This window comes from Odocoileus virginianus, chromosome 8, assembly GCF_023699985.2.
Source record: "Odocoileus virginianus isolate 20LAN1187 ecotype Illinois chromosome 8, Ovbor_1.2, whole genome shotgun sequence".
Taxonomy (NCBI): domain Eukaryota; kingdom Metazoa; phylum Chordata; class Mammalia; order Artiodactyla; family Cervidae; genus Odocoileus; species Odocoileus virginianus.
In genome coordinates, this window is record NC_069681.1 from 73,743,186 (window position 1) to 73,767,060 (window position 23,875).

The 23,875-nt window shown below is 48.2% G+C and overlaps 1 protein-coding gene across 1 annotated transcript in view; it reads left to right on the top strand.

Moving 5' to 3' along the window:
• GTF3A (general transcription factor IIIA) overlaps positions 1–23,875 on the top strand; it is a 78,137-nt gene that overhangs the window by 44,795 nt on the left and 9,467 nt on the right. The window contains exon 4 of the mRNA XM_070471126.1: positions 21,446–21,931. Coding sequence (XP_070327227.1) covers positions 21,446–21,931 — 486 coding nt within the window. The remainder of the gene's footprint in view (positions 1–21,445; positions 21,932–23,875) is intronic.

Below are 23,875 nucleotides of genomic sequence, written 5' to 3' on the forward strand. Positions count from 1 at the left end.
CTTCTTCATATTCTTTTCCATTGTGGCATATCACAGGCCATTGAGTATAGTTCCCTGTGCTATACAGTATGACCTTGTTGTTTTATCTATTCTATAATATTCAGGCTTCCCTTGTGGCTCAGCTGGTAAAGAATCCTCCTGCGATGCTGGAGACCTGGGTTCAATCCCTGGGTTGAGAAGATCCCCTGGAGAAGGGAAAGGTTACCCACTCCAGTATTCTTACCTGGAGAATTCCATGGACTCTATAGTCCAAGTACAAAGCGTTGTACACAACTAAGTGACTTTCACTTCACATATAATATTCAACAGTTTGCATCTGTTAATCCCAAACTGCCATGTGGTGCAGCCAAAAAAAAAAAAAGGGAAAAAAATCCAACAAAATAAAACACAAAATATGGCATATGTTGATATATGTGGAGAAAGTGAGAGCCTTGATTACATCGAACATGTAAACACACTGATATGAAGTATGATTTTTTCTTTGGACCTTAGACCAGTGATCTCATGGCTGATACAGACCTACAGGTATTTTACCACGCGGACCCAAATATGTAAAGTGCTTATTGTTATCATAAGCGTCAAACATGTTTATTTGTTAAATGTTCATTAAATGTCCATTTAGGTTGTGTGTTAGTCCCTGTAGGTGGAGTGATTCTTTGTCTTTGAAAATGGTGACCAGAAGTCGCAATCCTGTTTAGTCAAACCTATTACTAATACCTAGGAAATGCTCTCAATTCCTGGTCCTATAGGTGATATCTCATCCAACGTCTCCCACATTTCTGGATTGGGCAGAAGTTACAGAAAATTCCAGTTTATATTACAGTTTTTTCCTATGTTTTTATTAATTTAGGCTGTCATTTCCATAATACATACATTTATTCTCAGAAGTGAAATCTGACCAAAATATAGATGGAAACATTTTAATAAGAATTTCATTCCAACTGCTTTAGCCATTCTTCTATCATTATTTGGGGCATATATCAGAGGATTATTTTCTACTTTAGGTTAAGTATTACTTAGTCAACAATCTCTTGTGAGTGAATAACTTCCTAGGATTCATGGCTGGTCCCCACAAGGTGCTGCTAATAGATTGATTCACTCATTTCCTCATTCTTGGGAGGAAGTCCAGTTTCACCCCTCTTCCTCCTCATCCACCAGCCTCAGAAGGGAACTTGGGCTTCTGGTATTTATAGATAAATATACAGACTGTGGTTCAACACTGTACACCTGCATAAGCTCGTAAAAGCATCCACAGTTCAAACAACCTGTTTTATATTCTTGGTCAGTTGTGGAAATCCCACCCTCACCGGACTGAGGCAGCACCGAGTTCCAGCTAAGGCACGCACACACTCAGCTTGTCCTGCTGGACTGACCCCCCCTCCAGGAACCAGATGGAAGCCAATGCTGTGTTAGAATACCCATCGCACGGGCGAGCAGGTGGGGCACCCAGAGGGAGGAGACCCCAGAGGGGTGATTCGGAAGCCCCTAGAAGATGAGGACAACCTTCACAACCAGGCTCTCAGTCCATTGCTCCCTACACCCTGAGATTCCCCACGTGAGATGAATTGAGAGCTGGATTTACCAGAAGAAAGGGGACATTTAAACCTTATCAATTATGCCCAACAAGAAATGCCCCCTCTTCCAAAAACTAAAATGCATTTGTCATCAAAAGACCTTTTCATGAAGGCAGTTACGTCAATACGCCATCTGGGCACAAAGAAAAGGGTCCATTTGAATGCACGTAAATGCTGCTCAGTTGATAAAGAATCTGCCTGCAGTGCAGGAGACCCGGGTTGGATCCCTGGGTTGGGAAGATCCCCTGGAGAAGGAAATGGCAACCCACTCCAGTATCCTTGCCTGAAAAATCTCATGGACAGAGGAGCCTGGTGGGCTGCAGTCCATGGGGTCGCAAAGAGTCGGGCACGACTTGCAACTAACACACTAACAAATGCTATCAGCATTCAGGTTGTTCAGACTGTGGGCGACAGTTGTGTTTCAGCTAGTGCTACCTGCACCCTTACCTCTCCAGTTCTTCCTGGAAACCAGATTGCTGCATCTCAAGGCTGCAGGTTCCCCTGCCTATGAGACAGAAAGCTGTGAGGCTCCCTACTATTTTCAGGCTTCTTAGGTCAAAAAGAATTGATTCAATTTTTCTTATTCAACTGATTAGTTAATATATAACATGAATAGAAGGCACTTAATTAAATGTATCTTTCCTGTAGTATTGTTGCTGTTGTTCAGTCAATTAGTTGTGTCTGACTCTTGGCGATCCCTCCCTGTCCTTCACTATCTCCTGGAGTTTGCTCAGACTCATGTCCATTGTGTTGGTGATGCCATCCAACCATCTCATGCTCTGTCGTCCCCTTCTCCTCTTGCCTTCAATCTTTCCCAGCTTCAGGGTCTTTTCCAATGAGCCTGCTCATTGCATCATGTGGCCAAAGTATTGGAGCTTCAGCTTCAGCATCAGTTCTTCCAATGAATATTCAGGGTTTATTTCCTTTAGGATTGACTGGTTGGATCTTGCCGTCCAAGGGACTCAAAAGAGTCTTCTTCAGCACCACAGTTTGAAAGCATCAGTTCTTCAGCAGTCAGCCTTCTTTCTGGTCCAACTCTAACGTCCATACATGACTACTAGAAAGACCATAGTTTTTACTAGATGGACCTTTGTCAGCAAAGTTATGGCCTCCAAATTAACGATTTGCTTATTGGTTTTTTAAAACATTTTCTCCCAAGAAGATCAGAGGTGAGGGTTCTTCTGAGAAGAGAATAGTTTCAAAGTCTATGGTACTTCCTTCCTGGAACACCACATGGTGGAGACAAAGGCCAGGAGCAAGTCTGGAAGAATCTGGATGGACGGGGTGGGGTGGGCAGGAAGATGTCAGGCCCTCCTCTGTAGGATCCTGGCTCAATCCAACAAGAAAGTGGAAGAGGGAGATGGAGAAAATATTTCTGTCTGGTTATATTTTCACATGGATGGGCCCTTTTTGGAAAAATGTTAAGACCTCATGAAGAGTTAGATATGGGCTTCCCTGGTGGCTCAGTGGTAAAGAATCTGGCTGCCACTGCAGGAGACACGGGTTCAGTCCCTGATCTGGGAAGATCTCACATGCCTCGGAGCAACTAAGCCTGAGCACCGCAACTATTGAGCCTGTGCTCCAGAGTCTGGGAGCCACAACTACTGAGCCCAAGTGCCACAACTAATGGGCACTCTAGAGCCCGCGCTCTGCACCAAGAGAAGCCCGCATACCGCAACTCGAGAAAAGCCTGTGCAGCAACGAAGGCCAGGCACAGCCAAAAAATCAACTGAATGTTGGTTTTTTTTGTTAAAAGAATTAGCTATTATAAAAGATAAAACTTAAAAATTAAACTCCACACTTGACCAATAAAAGGGCCAGTGAAGTTACACAGGGCAAAAAATGACATGTTTAGTCCTCTGATAAAGCATTGCTAGATGTATGAATCATCCACACATATCCTTGGACGTGTCCTTTGATATTGGAATCTGAGTTTTATGATCTGCCTGCAATTAAAGTTCTGGGTTAAGTTTTTAAGGGAGAGAAAATTAAACACTTTAAAAACCAACACCTTGTTTCTCAAGACGTAACCCGGGGCAGGTTTTTATGGTGGCACTAGGGTTTTAGTCACTGGCTGGCACTCGCACCCTCAGTTTCACATTGCTGCTAGCATTCCTCCTGATGGCAGGGCCTGTGCTTCCCGCAGGGGCTGCAAATGCAGACCTGCCTGTTCAGCCTTGTAGACAGGCTCTGTGGCCAGAGCTTGCTGGTCCTGGTGATGGGGTGAGCCCTGGGCCCGCGACAGTGACGAGGGGTGAGGGCTAACACTGAAGGGGGTGGGCCAGGCCTAGAGGCGGCCAAACTATAAGCTGAGAGAGGTCAGAGTGGGAAACAGTCCCCGTGTCTGAAAGAATAAAGACCCTCTCTGAAATCACAGGTACCTTCACAGCCGCAGACACAAAGGTGTACCTGGCCAGCTGGTACAGGCGCCTGAGAGCCTCCCAGTACCTTCCAAGTCAGTGATTCAGCACAGCCATTCTGTTTTAAAATATTTATTTATTTGGTTGTCTTGGGTCTCGGTCGTGGCACGTGGGTTCTTTTCATTGCAACGCGCAGGACTTTTCGCTGCAGGCAGTGTGCGGCCACTAGTTGCTCTGCAGTGTGTGGGATCCTAATTCTCAGATCAGGGATTGACCTCATGTCCCCTGCATTGCAAGACAGATTTTTAACCACTGGACCACCAGGGACATTCCCTAAAGAGTCATTCTGAACAATAAATTGTATAAGAAAAGGTGGTATATTCAAAGTTGATCACTTACTGCTTGTCTTTTACTGCAGTTTACTATCTATCTGTATTCTTGAGGTTATTGGATTATTGTGGAAACCCTATCAGGGTGCATTACTGGGCATCTCTTATCAACCCCACATTCAGCGATGTCACGTCAATAGGTGGAAACCAGCCTTGGTGAGAGTGTGTGCACAACAGAAAGTGGCAAAACACTTGATTCATTGCTAAACCAATCAGGACTTGATTATATATCAGGGCTTGATTTATTGTTTTGCTGATTGTCTAGACTTCAGAAAGTGATGGAGGAAATGTTAATACTGCAGATTAAACTGAGAAAGTATATTATGTGTATAGCTGTTAAATTGTGAGTATCTGGAAAATTCAAAATGTATCCTTCCAGTATATGAAAATATTATCTGACGTGGTAAAGAATACACACACATCACTGATAAATAACTGAAGTTTTGATATAGGTTTTGTTGTTTTACTATTACACTTAAGCAAGAATCGCAACTAACAGTTATGTTGGAACTATGTTTGTTCATCAGTGGCGCCTCTAGGTTGGCTGTGGATACAAGTGTGCAACAAAAATTAACTGACAGCATTCTGTGAGAATCAACTAGATAAATGGAATTTACAATCAATAGTATTACATATTTTTTGGGGGGGAAGGGATAGTTAGGGACTTTGAGAGGGTCATGTACACACTGCTATATTTAAAATGGATAACTAACAAAGACCTATTGTATAACACATGGAACTCTGCTCAAAGTTATGTGCCAGGCTGGATGGGAGCAGGGTTTTGGGGAGGATGGATACATGTATATGTATGGCTGAGTCCATTTGCTGTTTATCTGAAACTACCACAACCTTGTTAATTGGCTATATATCCCAATAGTGAGGGGCAGGGAGGCCTGGTGTGCTGCAGTCCCTGGGGTCTCAGAGTCAGACATGACTTTGTGATTAACAACAACACCCCAATACAAAATAAAAAGTTTAAAGCTTAAAAATATTACATACTTTTTAAAAAATTTGTAAACTGTATCACATATCTATACATCTAGTATATACACACCTATAATGTATAATAAACCTATATATTACTATACAACATATAATAATTATGCAATAATAATGTATAATAAACCTATATGTTAAGTACATTATACACACACACACGCACACATTTTTACCCCTGAGAACTGGTTGCTTAATACCTACCGCCTACGACTGTACACACTGGTACAATGTAATGCCAGACTTATAGAACTCAGACCGCAGGCCACCGTGACAAGCTGAAACCCTTCTGGTCTACCTCCCTCCATCAGTTTCCGTGTGACGCAGAGAAAGAGCCCCTCAGATACATTCAGCAGAATTACGCTCACTTTCGACTTTGCAGTAGGGTGTGGGTGGTGGTTTGCTTTGGAGCGTTGCCGTGTTACGACGAGAAAAGTTTAAACAGATGCTAACATACCCCTACACACTGCAGAGCTAACCAGACAACTCGCCCTGATCTAAGTGGGCGGCAGCAAAGCTAAACCCACAGTAGGTTATAATTTAAAAGCCAGAAAAGCAGCAATCGTGACACATGACCAGCTCAAGACAGACAGGTGACAGTTTTCCTGCCCCCAGACTTCAGGAATCCCAGCTATGCTGCAGGGACCCAGAGCCAAGCCTCATGACAGTGGGACCTCTGGGCAGGGGGCGGTTGAGAGGGGCGCTGGGTGTATCCAGTCTTGCACTAAGTTTAGTTTGTGCATAATACACTGTCTAACTCCTGATGGCTCACTGTCAGGAAACAGATAATTAAGGCAGGAGTCCTCCGTAAATGTGAAAGTGTCCGGAATGGCCTGTCATTCATAATGCAAGGGGATGGAAATTTCCCTCCTTTCCCAGGTGGACTGGGAAATTTCCCTCCTTTCCCAGGTGGACTGTGGTCACAGAAGCCCCCGCCCACAGGTCCTGGGGCTCTGTGGACCCTGACCATCTCACACGTAGATGCTGTGTCCCCCACGTCAGACTTAGACGCGGAGTCCTTACTTCATTAAGGTCTGGTGGTGGCTCCTGAACAGTGAGGGTGGGAGAGCAGATCCTTCCCGTCTTCACAGCATCCCCGGGTCCAAGTCAATCACAGCACTTCTCAGGCAGCCCCACCCCAGGTGGAAGGCCTTCTCTGATCACCCAGCACTGCAAAGGCCCAGCTCCACCCCAGGTGAGGGGGTGCTTGGGCAGACAGGCTTCTATCCTCCAAACGAGGGCTAAGTGAAATAAAAGTCGCTCAGTTGTGTCTGACTCTTTGCGACCCCAAGGACTATACAGTCCATGGAATTCTCCAGGCCATGGGTAGCTGTGCCCTTCTCCAGGGGATCTTCCCAACCCAGGGATCGAACCCAGGTCTCCCTCATTGCAGGCGGATTCTTTACCAGCTGAGCCACCAGGGAAGCCCAGATGAGGGTTAAGCACCCAGTTATCTCTGCTAGGGAAATCCTGTGTTTGCTTCGTGGGTGCTTTAGAGAGCTTATCTTTCTGTTTGTTTCTCCTGATCGAAACCGCTTTGGCCCATGGACAAACCAGCACCAGAACTGACCCAGCAGCCTCGACTGAGAGTTGACTTGGGGGGTTAAAGGTTACAGTTTTTGAGAAAGGCAGTCAAACATTAATGATGGGTAAAGTTCTTTCCCTCTTGCCCCATGAGCTGACTGGGTGATCCTGTTTGTTCTACAACGTGGACAGTATTTGCTGAGGGTAATTGAAATCGGCCGCACAAACAACCTCCCTCATCTCCTGCCGCCTCTGGGCCACTGTGTCAGGTGAGCACCGCCAGGCCTTATCAGGCAGCCGGAAACAGCCTGGTCCTGTCCCCGACCTGCTCTTCATCAGCCCCCACACTGGACAGATGCTACGTGTTCTGTGAGACCCGCTGGACCAGAGACTGGAGTGTCTCAGATGCCAGGAGCCTCCTGGGCTTTTGAGAGCTTACTGTTGTTGTTGTTCAGTCTCTAAGTTCTGCCTAACTCTTCACAACGCCATGGACAGCAGCACGCCAGGCTTCCCTGTCCTTCACTAGCTCCTGGAGTTTGCTCAGACTCATGTTCATTGCGTCGATGATGCCATCCAACCATCTCATCTTCTGTCATCCCCTTCTCCTCCTGCCCTCAGTCTTTCCCAGCATCAGGGTCTTTTCTAGTGAATCGATTCTTCACATCAGGTGGCCAAAGTATTGGAGCTTCAGCTTCAGCATCAGTCCTTCCAATGAATATTCAGGGTTGATTTCCTTTAGGAGTGACTGGTTTGATCTCCGTTCAGTCCAAGGGACTCTCAGGAGACTTCTCCAGAACCACAGCCTAGAGTTTATACCTCACCTGCAAACATGCATCCCATGGTGCCCAAGAAATCAGGGCATTTTTGTCACCAGAGACACTGAGTTTATTCCTGTCTCTAGTCCCCAGGCTCCTGGGTGGTCCTGGTCCATGGTCCAAATTTGACATCTACAGTGTGATGCATTTCTTTGTTCATGGACATGTTTTCATGCTTGGAGCAGTGCCTGGCACATAGTGAATATCTGTTGAACCCAGAAATGAATCCTATTACCTCTTCTTCAGGACTTCCCTGATGGCTCAGATGGGAAAGAATCTGCTTGCTAATGCAGGAGCCCCAGGTTCGATCCCTGGGTCAGGAAGATCCCCTGGAGGAGGGCATGGCAACCCACTCCAGTATTCTTGTCTGGAGAATCCCATGGACAGAGAAGCCTATCGGGCTACTGTCTATGGGGTTGCAAAGTGTCGGACATGACTGAGCAACTCAAACTTCTCACCTCTTCCTCACTGGTTGCCCATTGCTTTCATGCCACTTCCCATCGCTCCTGGGGGTCGTGGCTGTTACCTGGCCCATGAGAAACAGTAAGATGACAGAACCAGGCCAGCAGAGCTGGGAGCTGACCCCTGTGGGCCTCAGCAGGAAGTCAGCGGGCTCAGAGCCCCTCGTGGGCCCAGGGCTGAGGCCTAGCGGGTGCCTCTTAGTCTGCAGGGCAAAGATCAAGCTGGCCCATGTGGTGGTGCATCAGTTGGAGGAGAAGGAAGCACAGTCCAGCCTGCCCTGTGGACACCAGGAAAACAGCTTATTGTAAAAAGCAAACTGAATTCTTAGCTGCCTTCGAGAGCGCGGCCAAAGCCATCAGTGACAGACCATCCCCTGATCTGAGCTGATGTCCCTCGGTGCCTGGGAACATCTACCCCATCCCAGGCTCTCACAGTCCCAAGGTCTGTGGTGCTGAGGCTTGGCTTTCCTAACACAGCCCAGAAGACCTGTGGGAGAAGGAGCCACATCCGTGAAGACTGCATCTCTAGGCAGTGAGAGAAACTCGCATCAGCCATCACATTCTTCGAAACGTCTCTTGTAATGAGTATTCAGCAGGGAGCTTAGGCTCACTTACCTGAGGCTGAAGCTTGCATGCAGGAAGGCACACAGCGTCACCAGTCACAGCTGATACACGCCAGCAAAGCTGTGTACAAAAGCCCTCGAACGCAGGTCACATGGGGGCTTGGAGGAGCAGACAGCCTGAGCCCAGGTGGCAGCCACACTCTGAAAGTCGCCCCCACTGCCTCGGGGGTTCTTTCTGCAGGCCTGGAGAATGTGGCACGCTCGTGTTTACACAGATAAAAGGTGGCCACAAGATGATCGATGCTCCCAGGAGCCACAGCAGGCGTACTCAACGCCTACAGATGGACATTCTGCATCTCACATCATCTCCGGCGACTCAGACACAGTGTGACTGCACGGCTTTGAGAGTCTTGGAGAGCAATCCAGTGCATTACTATTTTCCACCGTGGTGCTGACGCCCAGTCGCTAAGTCATGTCCGACTCTTTGTGACTGCAGCCCACCAGGCTCCTTTGTCCGTGGGATTTTCCAGGCAAAAGCACTAAGGTGGGTTGCCATTTCCCTCTCCGGGGGATCTTCCTAACCCAGGGATTGAATCCATGTCTCCTGCGTCTCCTGCATTGGCAGGAGAGTTCTTCACCACCGAGCCACCTGGCAAGCCCATTTTTCACGACATAAAAATCCAAACCATATAGTTGGGGCAAATAACAAATCTCTGGGGATGGATCCTTATTATCCGATGTGGTTATTTACTTTGATCCACTCACAAACTGATGGGTGGATCAAAACTGAATTTTGATTTGATTATGTGCCTATAAAGGTAACACAGGACCCAGACCGAGTAACTGTCCGTTAAAGTCTCTTCTGACAACAGCAAGCATTATAGCATGCCAATAACATTTTTATCAGGTAGTTAAGTTAATTACCTGTGGTAAACGTGTTAGCGAGACAAGTGCGGTTTGTTGTCAACATTTGCCGACCACTTTAAAACACTGCCCGGCCGTGTGGGAGGAATCAAGGGTACAAGAGTTTGCAGATGCGTTGACACCTGCCCGTGAAGTATAAAATCAGATGCAAGCTTTAGGCTGAAACCTGTGTGTTGTTTTTCCACCACAAGATGGCTCTGTATGGTTTCTTCTCAGAAGAAATATGGGCTGTGTGGCAAATCTGTGTTTGTGAAGCAGCAGCAAGCTCTGGGCAATGGTATTGCCCAAACTGGACGGTCAGTTTTTAAAGGAACCTTTGTCCTGTTCTGCGTAGCAGCTGGACCAATTTACATCCCCATCAACAGTATATAAGGGTTCCCCTTTCTCCACATCCTTGCCAACATTTGCTGTTTGTAGACTTTTCGGTGATGGCCACTCTAAATGGTGATAGCTCATTGCAGTTTTAATTTGCATTTCTCTAATAATTAGTGATCCAACAATTCCTCTCCTGGGTGTATACCCAGAAAAACCCAAAAACACTATTTTGAAAAGACACATGCACTGCAGTGTTCCTAGCAGCATTATTTACAATAGCCAGAATGTGGAAGCAACCAAGTATCCATCAACAGATGAGTGGATAAAGATGTAGTATATACAAACAATGCATTATTGCTCTTCAGTCACCGAGTCATGACGACCCCGTGAACTGTAGCACACCAGACCTCCCTGTCCTTCACTATCTCCCAGAGTTTGCTCAGATTCACATCCATTGAGTCAGTGTTGCCATCTAACCATCTCCTCCTGCCTTCAGTCTTTCTCAGCATCTTTCCCAATGCATTACTGCTCTGCCACAAAAAAGAATGAAATACTTCCATTTGCAGCAATGTGGATGGACCTAGAAGATATTATGCTTAGTGAAATTAGAGAAGGACAAATACTGTATGATACCACTTATATGTGGAATCTAAAAAATAAGCAAACTAGTGAATATAAAAAAAAGGAAACAGACTCACAGATAAAGAGAAACTGGTGCTTACCAGTAGGGAGAGGGAGGTAGGGAGGGGTAAGGCAGGGGTAGGTGATTAAGCTACTATGTAGAAAATAAACATATCGTACAACACAAGGAATATAGCCAAGATTTTATAATAGCTGTAAATGGAGTATAATCTTTAAAAACTATCAATCACTGAAACTTGTGTTATGTTGTACATCAACTACAAGTCAATAATAAAGAAAGAAACAAATTCAGGCAAATGTTTCATAAGAATGTTAAGGGCAAAAGCCAGAGCATAGGATATAATGAAAGACAGATAAAAATTGATAATTAAAAAGCATATATGTTTAAAAAACCCAAGAGCAACTTTAAAAATTTAAACATGATGGCAGAAAATATAAAAACATAAAAATAGCATATAATATTTTATTTATTTTTAAAACTCCTGGTATTAGATATCCTTTCTTCATACCCAATGTGGGTAGTTCTAATAGCCTACAGAATCAGTCCCTATCTTCCCCTCTTTAAAAAAAGATTTTTTTTGGCTGCACAGGGTCTTCATTGCTGCAGCAGGCTTTCTCTGGTTGTAGAGAGTGGGGGCTCCTCTCTAGTTGTGGTGTGTGGGTTTCTCACTGAAGTGGCTTCTCTTGCAAAGCATGGGCTCTAGGGCGCCTGGACTCAGTAGCTGTGGCACACAGGGTTAGTCACTCCGTGGCACGCGGGATCTCCCAGGACCAGGGATCAAACTTGTGTCCTCTGCATTGGCAGGCGGGTGCTTAACCACGGGACCACCAGGGAAGTCCAGTATACAATGTGTTAAAAACTCAGTAGGAAGCTTCGAAGATAAAGCTGGGGCAATCTTCCAGGAAATAGATCAACAAGAAAAATAAGAACGAATAGATGAAAACAGTAGAGGATTAGGAGCATCGCTGAAGAAGCAAGCCAAGGAAACCTCCAAAGATGCTGCACGTGGCTTTCCAGACTATGAGAGCCCACTCTGTGCCCACCTCAGTGGTGAAAACAGGCTCTGTGCATCCTTGTGAAATGTCAGAACACCGTGAGACAGAGAGGACGAAGCTCTGAGGAGTTTCCAGTTTCATAGCAGGTTCTGGAGCCACCAGTCCAGGTGAGGTGAGGTCAGACATGTTCTGGCAGGAATTTCTCTAAGAAGGTAAAGCTCATAGAACACCTGATGTGTTGGAGCATATTGAGGGAACACGACTGGCGGGAGTTAGGTTGAATTAGAGATAAGTACAAAAAGTACAAAAGACCAGGTAAAAACAGCAATAAAACCCAGACAGTTTTTAAACTCTGGGTAAATTTAAAATTTTTGCAGGAGGGAAAGAGACGTCATAGTTTACTGCCTGGATCAGCTGTGGCTAGCACTGATATAATCGTATTAGTAAACACACTGAAGGTGGTCTAAGGAAAGCTGTGTCATAATCCCAGACATCTATGTGGTGACTAAGAGCACAGACCCTAAGGCCAGACCACCCAGGCTCAAACCTGCGCCAGGTCATAATAATCCGATTATGAGTTGTGTCGGTGGGCTGGCCCGTCACTCTGACTCAGTGTCCTTATCCGTAAATTGGGGATCATAACCGAACCTATTTCATAGAGCTTGGGGGAAGAGTGAATGAATCAATACATAGGAAAAACTTAGAACAATGCCTAGCCTGTGGCAAATTCTATACAAGAGTAAACCTAGGACTTCCCTGGTGGTCCAGTGGTTAAGAATCCGCCTGCCAATGCGGGGGACACCGGTTCCATCCCTGCCCAGGAAGATCCCGTGTGCTGCGGGGAAACCAAGCCTGCAAGCCGCAACTCTGAGCCCACTGTGCCACAGTTACTAGAGCCCACACACCCTGGGGTCTTCATTGCTGGGCCGGGTGGCTCAGGGTGAAAGAATCCGCCTGCCAATGCAGGAGACGCAGGGTTGATCCCTGGGTCAGGAAGATCCGCTGGAGGAGGAAATGGCACCCCACTCCAGTATTTCTTGCCTGGAAAAGTCTGTGGACAGAGGATCCTGGCAGGCTACAGTCCACGGGGTTGGGAAAGAGTTGTATATGACTGAGCAACTGGGCACACACTTTCACATGCTCTAGAGCCCATGCTCCACAGCAAGAGAAGCCACTGCAAAGAGAAGCCCGCACAGCTCAGAGTACCCTCCTCCGCCCCGCTGCAACTAAAGAAAGCCCAGGCAGAGCAATGAAGACCCAGAGCAGCCAAAAAGAAAGAAAGAAAACACTGTTGTGTAACACATTCAGGTTTTGTTTTTTTTTTTTAAGATGAACTTGAGATACAGAAATAGAATTTAAAGAAATATATAGCACAGTTAGTACTGTTACTTTATAATCATTTAGGAGAATGGAGAAAGTGTGTGTGTGTGTGTGTGTTAATCTTCATATTCCATAAGAGAAAATCAATAGAAAAATGCCTAAGACTTAAAAATCAAGAAGTAGCACTATGGAAATGTTATTTTAGAAATGTAAAGAAACATAATGCACCCCCTCAAAAAAAAAAAAAGAAAAGAAAAAGGCTGAGATGAGTGTAAAATTGTTGCTTCTGGAGAACAAGAGGTTGGAGAGAGTCTGGGTGGAGGTGGCAGAGGTCTGTTGCTTTTTGGAATAAATCTTATAAAATGATTTGAATATTGGTTTGCGGAGCAGACCCTGGACAGGATTTGTGGTCATGAAGGAAGTGCTGGAGGGGAAACAGTGGGACAGGGGACGGACGTGGGGGAGGGATGCGAGGCCCAGGCTCCCGCCCCTGCAGGCAGGTTTGCCGGCTGCCTCTCCCGTCCCCCTGGCTAAGGCCACTACCCACCGGCCCACAGGTGGGGGGCCCTGCAGCCCTGGGGAGGGCCCTCGGGACAGTGCTGGATGCTGGCGCCCAGAAGGCTGGTGATAGGACTCAGAAATGTAAAATTATCTGGGAGGTGGCCTTTAAATCACTACGGGTCCTAAAAATCTAGTTCAAAACTCCTTCATTCGCATCTCAGAGCCAGAAGCTCTCAGACGTGTACAGCAATAAAGCCAACTCACCCCATCCCCCAGGGGGCTCCTGGAGGCTTCACAGCCGCGTTCCCGGGAAGATTTGCCAGTTTCTTTTCAAGTACCCGAATAGCTCAATGTGTACTTTAAAGCAGGAAGCAAAGGACCATTTCAGGGCCAAGTTCTTCCTGAACCCCTGGAATCACGGGGGCGCAGACAGCCCCCCCATTTCACGGGGGGCTTGAAGCTGGGTGGCTGCCACTCAGGAAGTGCATGCTCATTACTTATTGTCCCCCTCCCCCATGCAGTTAAATAAAAATGACTGTTTAATATGTTTTACAAATATACAAATTTTAATCTAATTATAATATTCAAACAGCATTCTTTTGCAAATACAACTAGCAACAAATGATTCATTATTGCTTGAAGTAATTTTGCAAGACAAACCAGTCCTTTTCGTTTTCTCCCAGATTCACATACTTTCCTGTATTGCTCAGTAGCTTTACAGACCTTTTATGTGACGCTATGAATAACATAAAGTCTTTCTTCATAAACACATAATCTTTCTTCACCAACCTTGCAGTCAATAACTGGCCAATCTCACTCTGTTTCTAACATTTTGAACCACTAGTGCAGCACTGGTCCAGGTGTCCGTGAGGTGTCACCTCAGAGACTCTGGGGTGCACCCCCTGAGCACCACGTGGTCTGGCCCAGCATGTCATATAGAGATCCCCAATAAATACTTGCAAGTGCCAACCTTGACCCATTCTGTACAGATCCTCCTCCCTTTGTCGTTCATCACCGAGAGCGTCATAAATGTCACGTCTCTGTGGGAGGCGAGGACGTCAGTTACTTGTTCGCTGTCACACCATCCCAGGGAGAACACACTTCCTTTTAGAGGACAGTACTGCCCCTCTGTGGGCTTCTGCCCTGTGGGATTCTGGAGGAGCCTCCTGAGCTGGAGACAAGCCCCACTGGGAAGAGCCACGAACCTCAGGGCTTAAAATCATACTACAAAAAGCAACCAGAGATCTAAAATTCCAACCAGGGTGCTGGCTCCATTAGTCTCAGCTGCCCCAAGTGTTACTTTTGAAAAGGCGTTTTCTGCTCACTGTCTGGAGCAGGAATTCTTTTTTCTTTTTAAAAAACTTTTATCTTTTTAAACATCAAAACATTTTGTATTGGGGTATAGCCTATTAACTGGTGGCTCAGACAGTAAAGAATCCGTCTGTAATGTGGGAGACCTGGGTTCAATCCCTGGGTTGGGAAGATCCCCTGGAGGAGGAAATGGGAAACCACTGCAGTATTCTTGCCTGGAGAACTCCCATGGACAGAGGAGCCTGGGGGGCTACAATCCATGGAGTCACAAAGAGTTGGACATGACTGAGCGACTAAGCACACATACACATACACACACAGCCGATTAACAATGTTGTGATGGTTTCAGGTGAACACAAAGGGACTCAGCCATACATATACATGTATCCATTCTCCCCCAACCCCCCCTCCCATCCAGGTTAGCATGTAACATTGAGCAGAGTTCCATGTGCTATAGGTCTTTGTTGGTTATCCATTTTAAATATAGCAGTGTGCACATGATCTTCCCAGAGTCCCTAACTCTCCCTTCTCCCTGGCAACCATAAGTTTATTTTCTAAGCCCGTGAGTCTCTTTCTGTTTTGTAAATAAGTTCATTTGTATCAGTCCCTTTTAGATTCCACATATAAGGGATGTCATATGATCCCTTCCTTTGTCTGACTTACTTCACCCAGTATGACACTCTCTAGGTCCATTTATGTTGCCACAAATGGTATTATTTCTTTCTTTATTATGGCTGAGTAATATTCCATTGTCTATATGTACCATTTTCTTTATCCATTCCTTTGTCGATGGGCATTTAGGTTTGAAGCAGGAATTCTTAACCTGAGTCCACATCCCATGAAACTGTATGCAGTCCTTGTTTGTGGAGATGCATGTGGGTTGTTTATGAGGGGAGGACCCTGGGGGTGACCTCCCCACAACACCAGTTGTAATGATGGGCTCTAAGGCTGACAGAGAGCTTGTGGTGTGCAGAGGAGTATAAATTCTTGCCACATTTGGTAGAGGAAACACTCACATAAACCAGTTTCTTTGACCCTATTTCCACTGGCTAAAGGAATGAGAAAAGGCCTGGAAAAGAGAAAACTGGAACAGAACCATTTCAATGCTCTCCAGTTGCAAATAGATGATGGCATCTTTTTATAAAGGGGCAGCAACCTACCCAGGAGAGGAAGCAGCTGTTTCAACATGTGCTCAAATTTCTATTTCTAGAAGATTAATACTTGAGATCAGCTATTTTCTCTTCTCCACAGGTAAGTGACTATTAACAGAGGTCCTTTTAAGATTCTTGGGCAAGTTTATATTGATATCACAGACATTAGAGCAGTGGTTCTCCAGGATACATTCTGCAAGTTCTGAACATGGCCCAGATGTCCCAGGGCTTCCCAGGTGGCTTAGATGGTAGTGTCTGCAATGCAGGAGACCTGGGTTTGATCCTTGGCTCGGTAAGGTCCCCTGGAGAAAGGAATGGCTACCACTCCTGTATTCTTGCCTGGAGAATCCCATGGACAGTGGAGCCTGGTGGGTCCATGTGGTCGCAAAGAGTCCGATATGACTGAGCAACTAATACTTCCGCTTTCCAGACATTCCCAAAGATCCAGGAGACCCCTACCCTTCCCATTTCTCTTCCACACAACCCTCTGTCTGGAGAGAGATGGTTCCTATTTATTCGTGGCAGTGTTGGGAAAACTTTGAACTCAGTCAAGAAGAAAGAGTGATACAAACTGAGAAAAGAGCATGTCGGGGGAGTGGATGATGGCTGGCTGTGAGTAAGGAAGGAAGCCCAGTAGACCTGGACCAGAGTGGAGGGATGCACAGTGAGGCTGAGTGTGGGGGTGCAGCAAGGAGTCAGGTCTTTATCCTAAAGGCTCTGGGATGCCACTGAAGTTCCTGGCATTGGGGAAGGATCCCTTAGCAGTAGTGTGGACTACAGAGTGGGAGCCAGCTGCAGGATGCATCTGGAGATCAGGTGAGACGATAGTGGAAGGAGATGCAGACCACTAGTGGGGGTGAAGAAAGATGGATGGCTTCCACCCCTAAGGAAAACCAAGGAGCCATCTAAAAATGGGGCGAGGGTTCCTGCTCATCTCTGCCGGGAGGTGGGGCGGCATCCCTGTGGGCTCGGTGAGAAAAGCCGGTGGAGGAAATTATCAAACACGAACATCTTGCATGGGCTGCAGATAGAAATGGTGAGCACTCCAGCACCTGACCCTGTGAGTAATCAGAGAGCAATCAGACCCCACTCACTAGATGGAATCTGGCTGCTTCCGGCTTAGATGGATCTGAAGCGGGTGAGGGGTGACTAAGCGCTGGCCATACCCTGGCTCGGCAATTACAGCCGCAGGAGAACTCTGCAATCAGGCTGAAGCAAGAGGAGGGCTAATTGGAGTAGCCAGTCTGGAACTGCGTGGTGAGCAGGCAACCAAGTGGGGTGATCTTGGATCTCCCGCTGGTCACAGATGGTTCCAGGGGAAGTCGTGGGGGGGAGGGGACGGTCCAAGAACAGATGCTTCCAGAGGGCGAGGACTCTGCTGACAGAGGACAGCTGGGAGCAAGGGCAAAAGAGCAGATGACGCCTGGGGACCTCTCTTGACTGCTTAGATGATCAGTGATCCCGGAGGCTCCAACAGAAGAGGGAGATGGCAGTATCGGGGAATGTGGCCGATGGGCAGAATCTCTCTTGCTCAATCCTACCTTGGTCATCCTTGGGCTGACCTTGGTTCAACCCTTCACTCACTTTTTGTTTGAGCCAGTGTTTGAGAACCTAGTGTCCTAACAGTTTACATAAAAAGCAGAGACATTACTTTACCAACAAAGTTCATATTGTCAAAGCTATGGCTTTTCCAGTAGTCAGGTATGGATGTGAGAGTTGGATCATAGAGAAGGCTGAGCACCGAAGAATTGATGCTTTTGAACTGTGGTGTTGGAGAAGACTCTTGAGAGTCCCTTGGATTGCAAGGAGATCAAACCAGTCAATCCTAAAGGAGATCAATCCAATATTCATTGGAAGGACTGATGCTGAAGCTCCAATACTCTGGCCACCTGATGCAAAGAGCCAACTCATTGGAAAAGGCCCTGATGCTGGGAAAGACTGAAGGTGGGAGGAGAAGGGGATGACAGAGGATGAGGTGGTTGGATGGCATCACTGACTTGATGGACATGAGTTTGAGCAGGCTCCAGGAGTTGGAGATGGACAGGGAAGCCTGGCGTGTGGCAGCCTATGGGGTTGCAAAGAGTCCGTCAGGACTGAGCAACTGAAAAACAACAGCACTTCATGGTTGGCAAAGGTGCTTTACAGGTATTTTCTCGTTAATCCTCACTATTTCTGATGGAGGTATTACTATCCTCAATGGGCTGATGAAGAAACCAAGGTGCAGAGAGATCAGTTAATTGACCAAATTCCCAGGTGATGCCCACAACAACTGTGTGAGGAAGGCAGGGCTGGGTCTCCTCTATTTCATAGAGAAGGAAGAGCAAGTTGGGAAGAGTTGCCCAAAGTCATACGCAAGTAGTTAGTGGCAACCGGGGTTGAATCCAAAGGTCTTTCTACCCCACGCCTATAAAAGAAGGAACAGAGAATTCCCTGGTGGTCCAGTGGTTAGGACTCTTCGCTCTCACTGCCAAGGGCCCAAGTCCAATCTTTGGTCAAGGAACTAAGATTCGTCAAGCCACAAGGTGCAGTCAAAAAAATCAATAAATAAAAGAAAGGTTCAGAGCTTTAAGTTAAACATGGGCTTCAGGGATGACACCCTGGTGTCATCACCCTGCTTGATCTGCGAGGACAGTGGCCCTGGCTGACTGTCTTGGCTGTGCTGGACCGATACGGGAGAAGTAAACATTAGAAGATAAGAATACAGTTGGGATTAAGGGACTGTCTACTGTAGGGAAGTCCATATTTGAGCTGTTTTGTCCAGTTATCACCATAACTACGTGCATTCTTTCACACTGTGTATCTGACTTTTGGGTAGGAAGACAGTTGTGTGGTGGTTGGATGCTGGGTCAGTGTCCCCCTCGTGTCAGAAGCCTCTTTGTTCAGCTGCTGTCTCCTTAGGGTGAACTCAGGACTATCGGACTTATTTCGTGTGAGGAAAGACTATGTGCTAGCCAATGCTGGGTAACAAACCACCCCAAAATCTAGTGGCATAAGCCAACACACACCTATCATCTTACCACTTCCGCAGGTCAGGAGTCTGGGTGTGGCTTACCTAGGTTCTCTGCTTCACAGTCTCTCCCAGGCTGCAAAGAAGGAGGCACCCAGGGTAGGGTCGCATCCCAGGGCCTGGCTGGGGCAGAATCTGCTTCTAAGCTTACGTGTGTCAGCAGGATTCAGTCCCTCCATGGCTGCTGGAAGGCCATCCTCAGTTCCCTACTGGCTGGAAGGCCATCCTCAGTTCCCTACTGGCTGGAAGGCCATCCTCAGTTCTTTGCCTCGTGGGTGTCTCCAGCATGGTAGCTGTTTCGTCCGAGTGTACAAGCTCAGAAGGGAATGAAGTAAGGAAGATGAAATCCCAATGTTTTGTAAACCTAACCACATCCCATTACCTTTGCCTTATTCTATTAGTTGGAAACAATTCATGGGGTCCAGTCTACCCCAAAGAGGGGGTGATTACATAAGAATGGGATACCAGGAAGCAGGGATCACGGGGGGGGGGGGCATCACAGAAGCCTGCCAACCACAGGGTACGTGTAAGGACAGAAGGCGTAAGCCAGCACAAGATGGGGGAAAATATCTTTTAATTTTTTTTCTATAAAGATTTATTTATTTGGCTGTGGTGGGTCTTCACTGCTGGATGTGGGCTTTGTCTAATTGAGGCGAGCGGGGGCTGCTCTTTGCTGTGATGCGTGAGCCTCTCATTGCGGTGGCTTCCCTTGCGGCAGAGTACACAGGCTCTAGGCTTGCGGGCTTCAGTAGTTGCGGCATATGGACCCAGTGGATGTGGTGCATGGGTTTAGCTACTCCATGACATGTGGGCTCCTCCCAGACCAGGGATCAAACAAGTGTCCCTTGCATGGCAAGACAGATTCTTAACCACTGGACCAGGGAAGCTTGATTTTTTAAATTACTTTTTAAGTTGAGCTCTGAGCCATGCACTTCACATGAACTGACTGTCTCACATAAATCTCACAACAATGCTCTGGCGTAGATATCGCTATCCTCATTGCACACATAACACAAAGTTCAGAGGAATTAAATAACTATCATGACGTCAAATAGTAAATGCCAGAGCCAGCAAGCAGAGTTAGGTCTGCCAAACTACCAAGCCCATTCTTTTAACCACCACCTTCACTGAGTTGCCTTTTTACCTGTGCACTTCAACATCTCTTACCTGCCTCCTTCTCGTTGGTCCTGTGGTCACCCCCTAAAACCTAGACCTCCTATTCTGCTGACAATATTAGCCTCTCAGTCTTCCCGACTCCAGGACTTTCTCTTCTAATCCTACTATAAACACTCTTTTCCTTCAATACCAGTGTTAGAAGGTATAAGGCTTGCTGGATAATGGGGAGAACTGAGGTCCAGAGCAGGCTGGGGAGGATTGATCCCTGGACACCTCTTTTCTGGTGGGATCACGGCCAACTGGGAAAAGCCAGTGCTCTCTCACTACAATACCGCCCGTCAGGGGACTGAGCATGAAAACTTGGGTATGGAGAAGCACGTGGGAAGAACAGATGGCTAAGGGGATGGGAGGCATGGGGAAGGCAGAAGCAGAGCATGAGGCTTGGCATGTGTCAGGAAAACGAGAGGAGGGAGGATGTGGAAGAGGTTTACCATACACCTCACCACTTCCAGGGTGCAGTGGAACACAGAGGAGACAGCCAGAAGCACCACCCAGGCATACCATGTATGATGTTCACAGTCGTAGGAAGGATGTGTGTGGACTTGTCCCTGGAGAGGGGCTGCGTCAGCAAAGGAGAAAGCAGCATGTAAACGCATGTCTCAGACACCCTCTCCCAGTCCTCCAGACACCTGACAAGACAGGCTATTATCCTCATGGAAGCCCTGGCTTGCTTTCAAAACTGCACTTCTTTGCAGGGCTCATCACCTTCAGACAGGGCTTGCTGAATGATTCAGTGATGAAGTTTGTGAAAAATACACACCTGGCAGAACATCACACCATCCTGTCATTGTTATCCTCCTCCAAGGATGTTCTTTAAATATGTGGTCCCCCTGTAACCAAGATACCTATACCATTCAAGCCTCTGAACAGAGCTTCTCAAAGTCCAAGTTGTATCAAATCACCTATAGATCTCTCCGATTCCAGAAGGTCCGAGGTTCCGATTTCTAATGATGCTGCTACTCCAAAGACCATACTCTTGTGCGACCAAACCTTAGAGCAGTGGTCCCAAATTTGTCTGCACGTTGGCATCACTTGGGGAATTTCCAGACTGTGGATTCCCGTTTTCCACCGCCAAAAACTGTGATCTAATTGGTCCGGGATATGTTCTGGGAAGTTTTAAAAGATCTCCACGTGATTTTAACCACGTTTAGGAAGGAGGCACTGCCCCGGAGATTGCGGAGGAAAGTTGTGCAGGAAATTAATCCATAAAGAAGGCAAACCCAAAATGTAATAGTAAGAACTGGATAGTTTGGATCATGCAAGGTTAGTACTCTGCAAAGGGTGGTGGCAGATGGAAAATACATATAATCTGTGCTTAGGGGTCCATGCAAGACCCATGACTCGCGGGCGTCTTTTGCTGTGGTAGGACAAAACCCTGACCCCTTCTTTCCTCGCCTCCGCCTCTCCTCCGGAGCGGTAGGCGCGCGGACAGCCTAGAGCGCTCCCCGGAGCATGCGCAACTGCGGGCCTGAGCGGGGCCTCTCGGAGCTTGCGCGAGCGCCGGCCCGCGCGGAACCTCTCGGAGCATGCGCAAACGCGGGCGCGCGCGGGGTCTCTCGGAGCATGCGCGAGCGCCGCGCCAGCGCTCCAACCCCGCCCCCCAGGGGTCACGCTCCCGGAAGTGCCCTGGTCCCACGCGTTGGGTCTGGGGAGCGGTAGGTGGTCAGCGGTTCCGGGGCACGTGGCTCAGCACGTGCCCGAGCGCTTGGCCCAGGGCAACCTGGAGCCGCCGGTCTCGGTGGCCGAGGCGGTGTCGTCCCTGACTATCGCCGATGCATTCGTTGCAGCCGGCGAGGGCGCCGCCCCGCCGCTCCCTGGGAGGTTCATCTGCTCCTTCCCCAACTGCAGCGCCTCTTACAATAAGGCCTGGAAGCTGGACGCGCACCTGTGCCGGCACACAGGGGAGGTAACCGGGCCGCGGCCGCCGGGGGCGTGGCGTGCGGGCCTGCGACCTGGGTCCGCCAAGGCCGCCCCCCACGCCTTAGGTCAGGGGAGGACCGAGGACGCAGACAGGTCGTTCTAGGACCGAGAGATACCCTTGTCGTGGGTTCAGGGCTCAACAAGCAACGTTTTAATCTTTGATCTTGAGTGATGGCCAAGATCCGCCTCCCCAGAACTTGTAAATACTTGCAAGGCTGGAATATCCCCTCCCACCCTCACCCCTCTGGTGGCTCAGACGATCAAGAATCCGCCTGCAATGCAGGAGACCCGGGTTCAGTCCCTAGATCGGGAAGATCCTCTGGAGGAGGGCATGGCAACCCAATCCAGTATTCTTGCCTGGAGAATCCCTTGGACAGAGAAGCCTTGGTGGGCTACAGTCCATGGGGTCGCAAAGACGCAAAGAGTCGAACACGACTGAGTCGTCTGATACTTTAACTTTTTTCACTTTTCACCTCCCCACCCCCACCCCAATTGGCCTTCGAAGGCCCCGCCTCCTGGGACCTGAAGGGCGGGAGAACTTCTGAGTCCTAAAGGTCTGCAAGCAGCCTGTGTTCATGCATTCGTAGTTCTGCACCATTCTATCCCGGAGAGCCGCATGCCCGACAGTCCTGGCTTCTGGTGTCACCGACCTTACGGTTTCATCCGGACAGACTGAGAGATAAGTAGGAATGCAGCACAGTGAAGAGAGGGCTGCTGGAAGGCGGTGCGGAAGGCCCTCTCTCTTAACCTGAGTGAGAAGGAAAGGTTTCCGCCCTGCAGACATTTGAGGGAAAAACGGAGCTGGCAGAACTGCCAAAAGAGCGTGTGGTCCTGGGGGCAGACTCCAGGCAGTGTGGTTGGGTGGGAGCACCATCTAAGGGGAGCCTGAGGGGCAGGCCAGGAGGGTCGTTTGCAGACCAGGGTACAGATGGCTTTAGAGCCTGGGTTTTGTTTTGAGGGCTGTAGGAAGCCTTTGGGAGGTCACAGATGAGGAAAGGACATCTCATGGAGGCCTAGGAATCCGTCCAGTTTCCTGGGTTTTGGGCAGAGTCCAGCCTCTCACAGCCTCAGCTCAAGGCCCTTAACCAGGGCCCAGCCACTCCTGCCTCTTCTCCTAGCACCTCCCTAACTTACAGGCCACTCCTCTGTGTGTCCTCACACTCAGATCCTCTGACCCCTTACAGCATTTGAAGGCTGACCATCCCTCCCTGGGACCTTCTCCAGCTCACTGACCCTGGCCCCTGGCCCCTCTCCCACCCCCCTCTCTCTTACCCTGTGACTGGCTTCACTTATGACATCCTTTATGCTCTGCCTCCCTATCCTCCTTCCGGCCAGTTCTGCCATCCCCACCCCAATTCTAGGCTCTGTTACCAGGAGGCCAGATTAGTGCTTACCTTTCCTTTTAGACTCCTGGACTGTGTTTAGGATATTGGCACTCCCAGCTTCCTTCACGCCGGCTGGAAGACTCAGGTCCATGTCATTCCACTTCCCACACGTCAGTTCAACAAGCGTTTTTCTCGTCTCCTTTGTGCCGGGCTGTGCAGACTCCTGTGTGCAGAACCTGCCTGGCAGTGCAGTTCTTGTCTTCCTGTCCACCTGCTTTGCTACCAGTACTGTCATCTGAGACTTCCGTGCCTCCTTCCTGGATGGTCGTGGGGCACGTTTTCCATAGTTCAATACACTAAATTGGTTATGTGGGGGACATGTTTTGGCTTTTCCTGTGGGAGGCCCTTCCGCCCAGCTCCTGGGTCCTGGGTGGTGGTTACACGCTGGGCCGTGAGCTTTTCTGGGTGTGACACAGCCCTCTGTAACTGTGCCAGGCATCCCCCGAGCAGATGGTGGGCTTGTCCAAGACGACACAGAGCCCTGGACTCTGAGCAGATGAGAGGGTGCTGGGGAGAGAAGGCAGGACCAGTGGACATGGACTGTG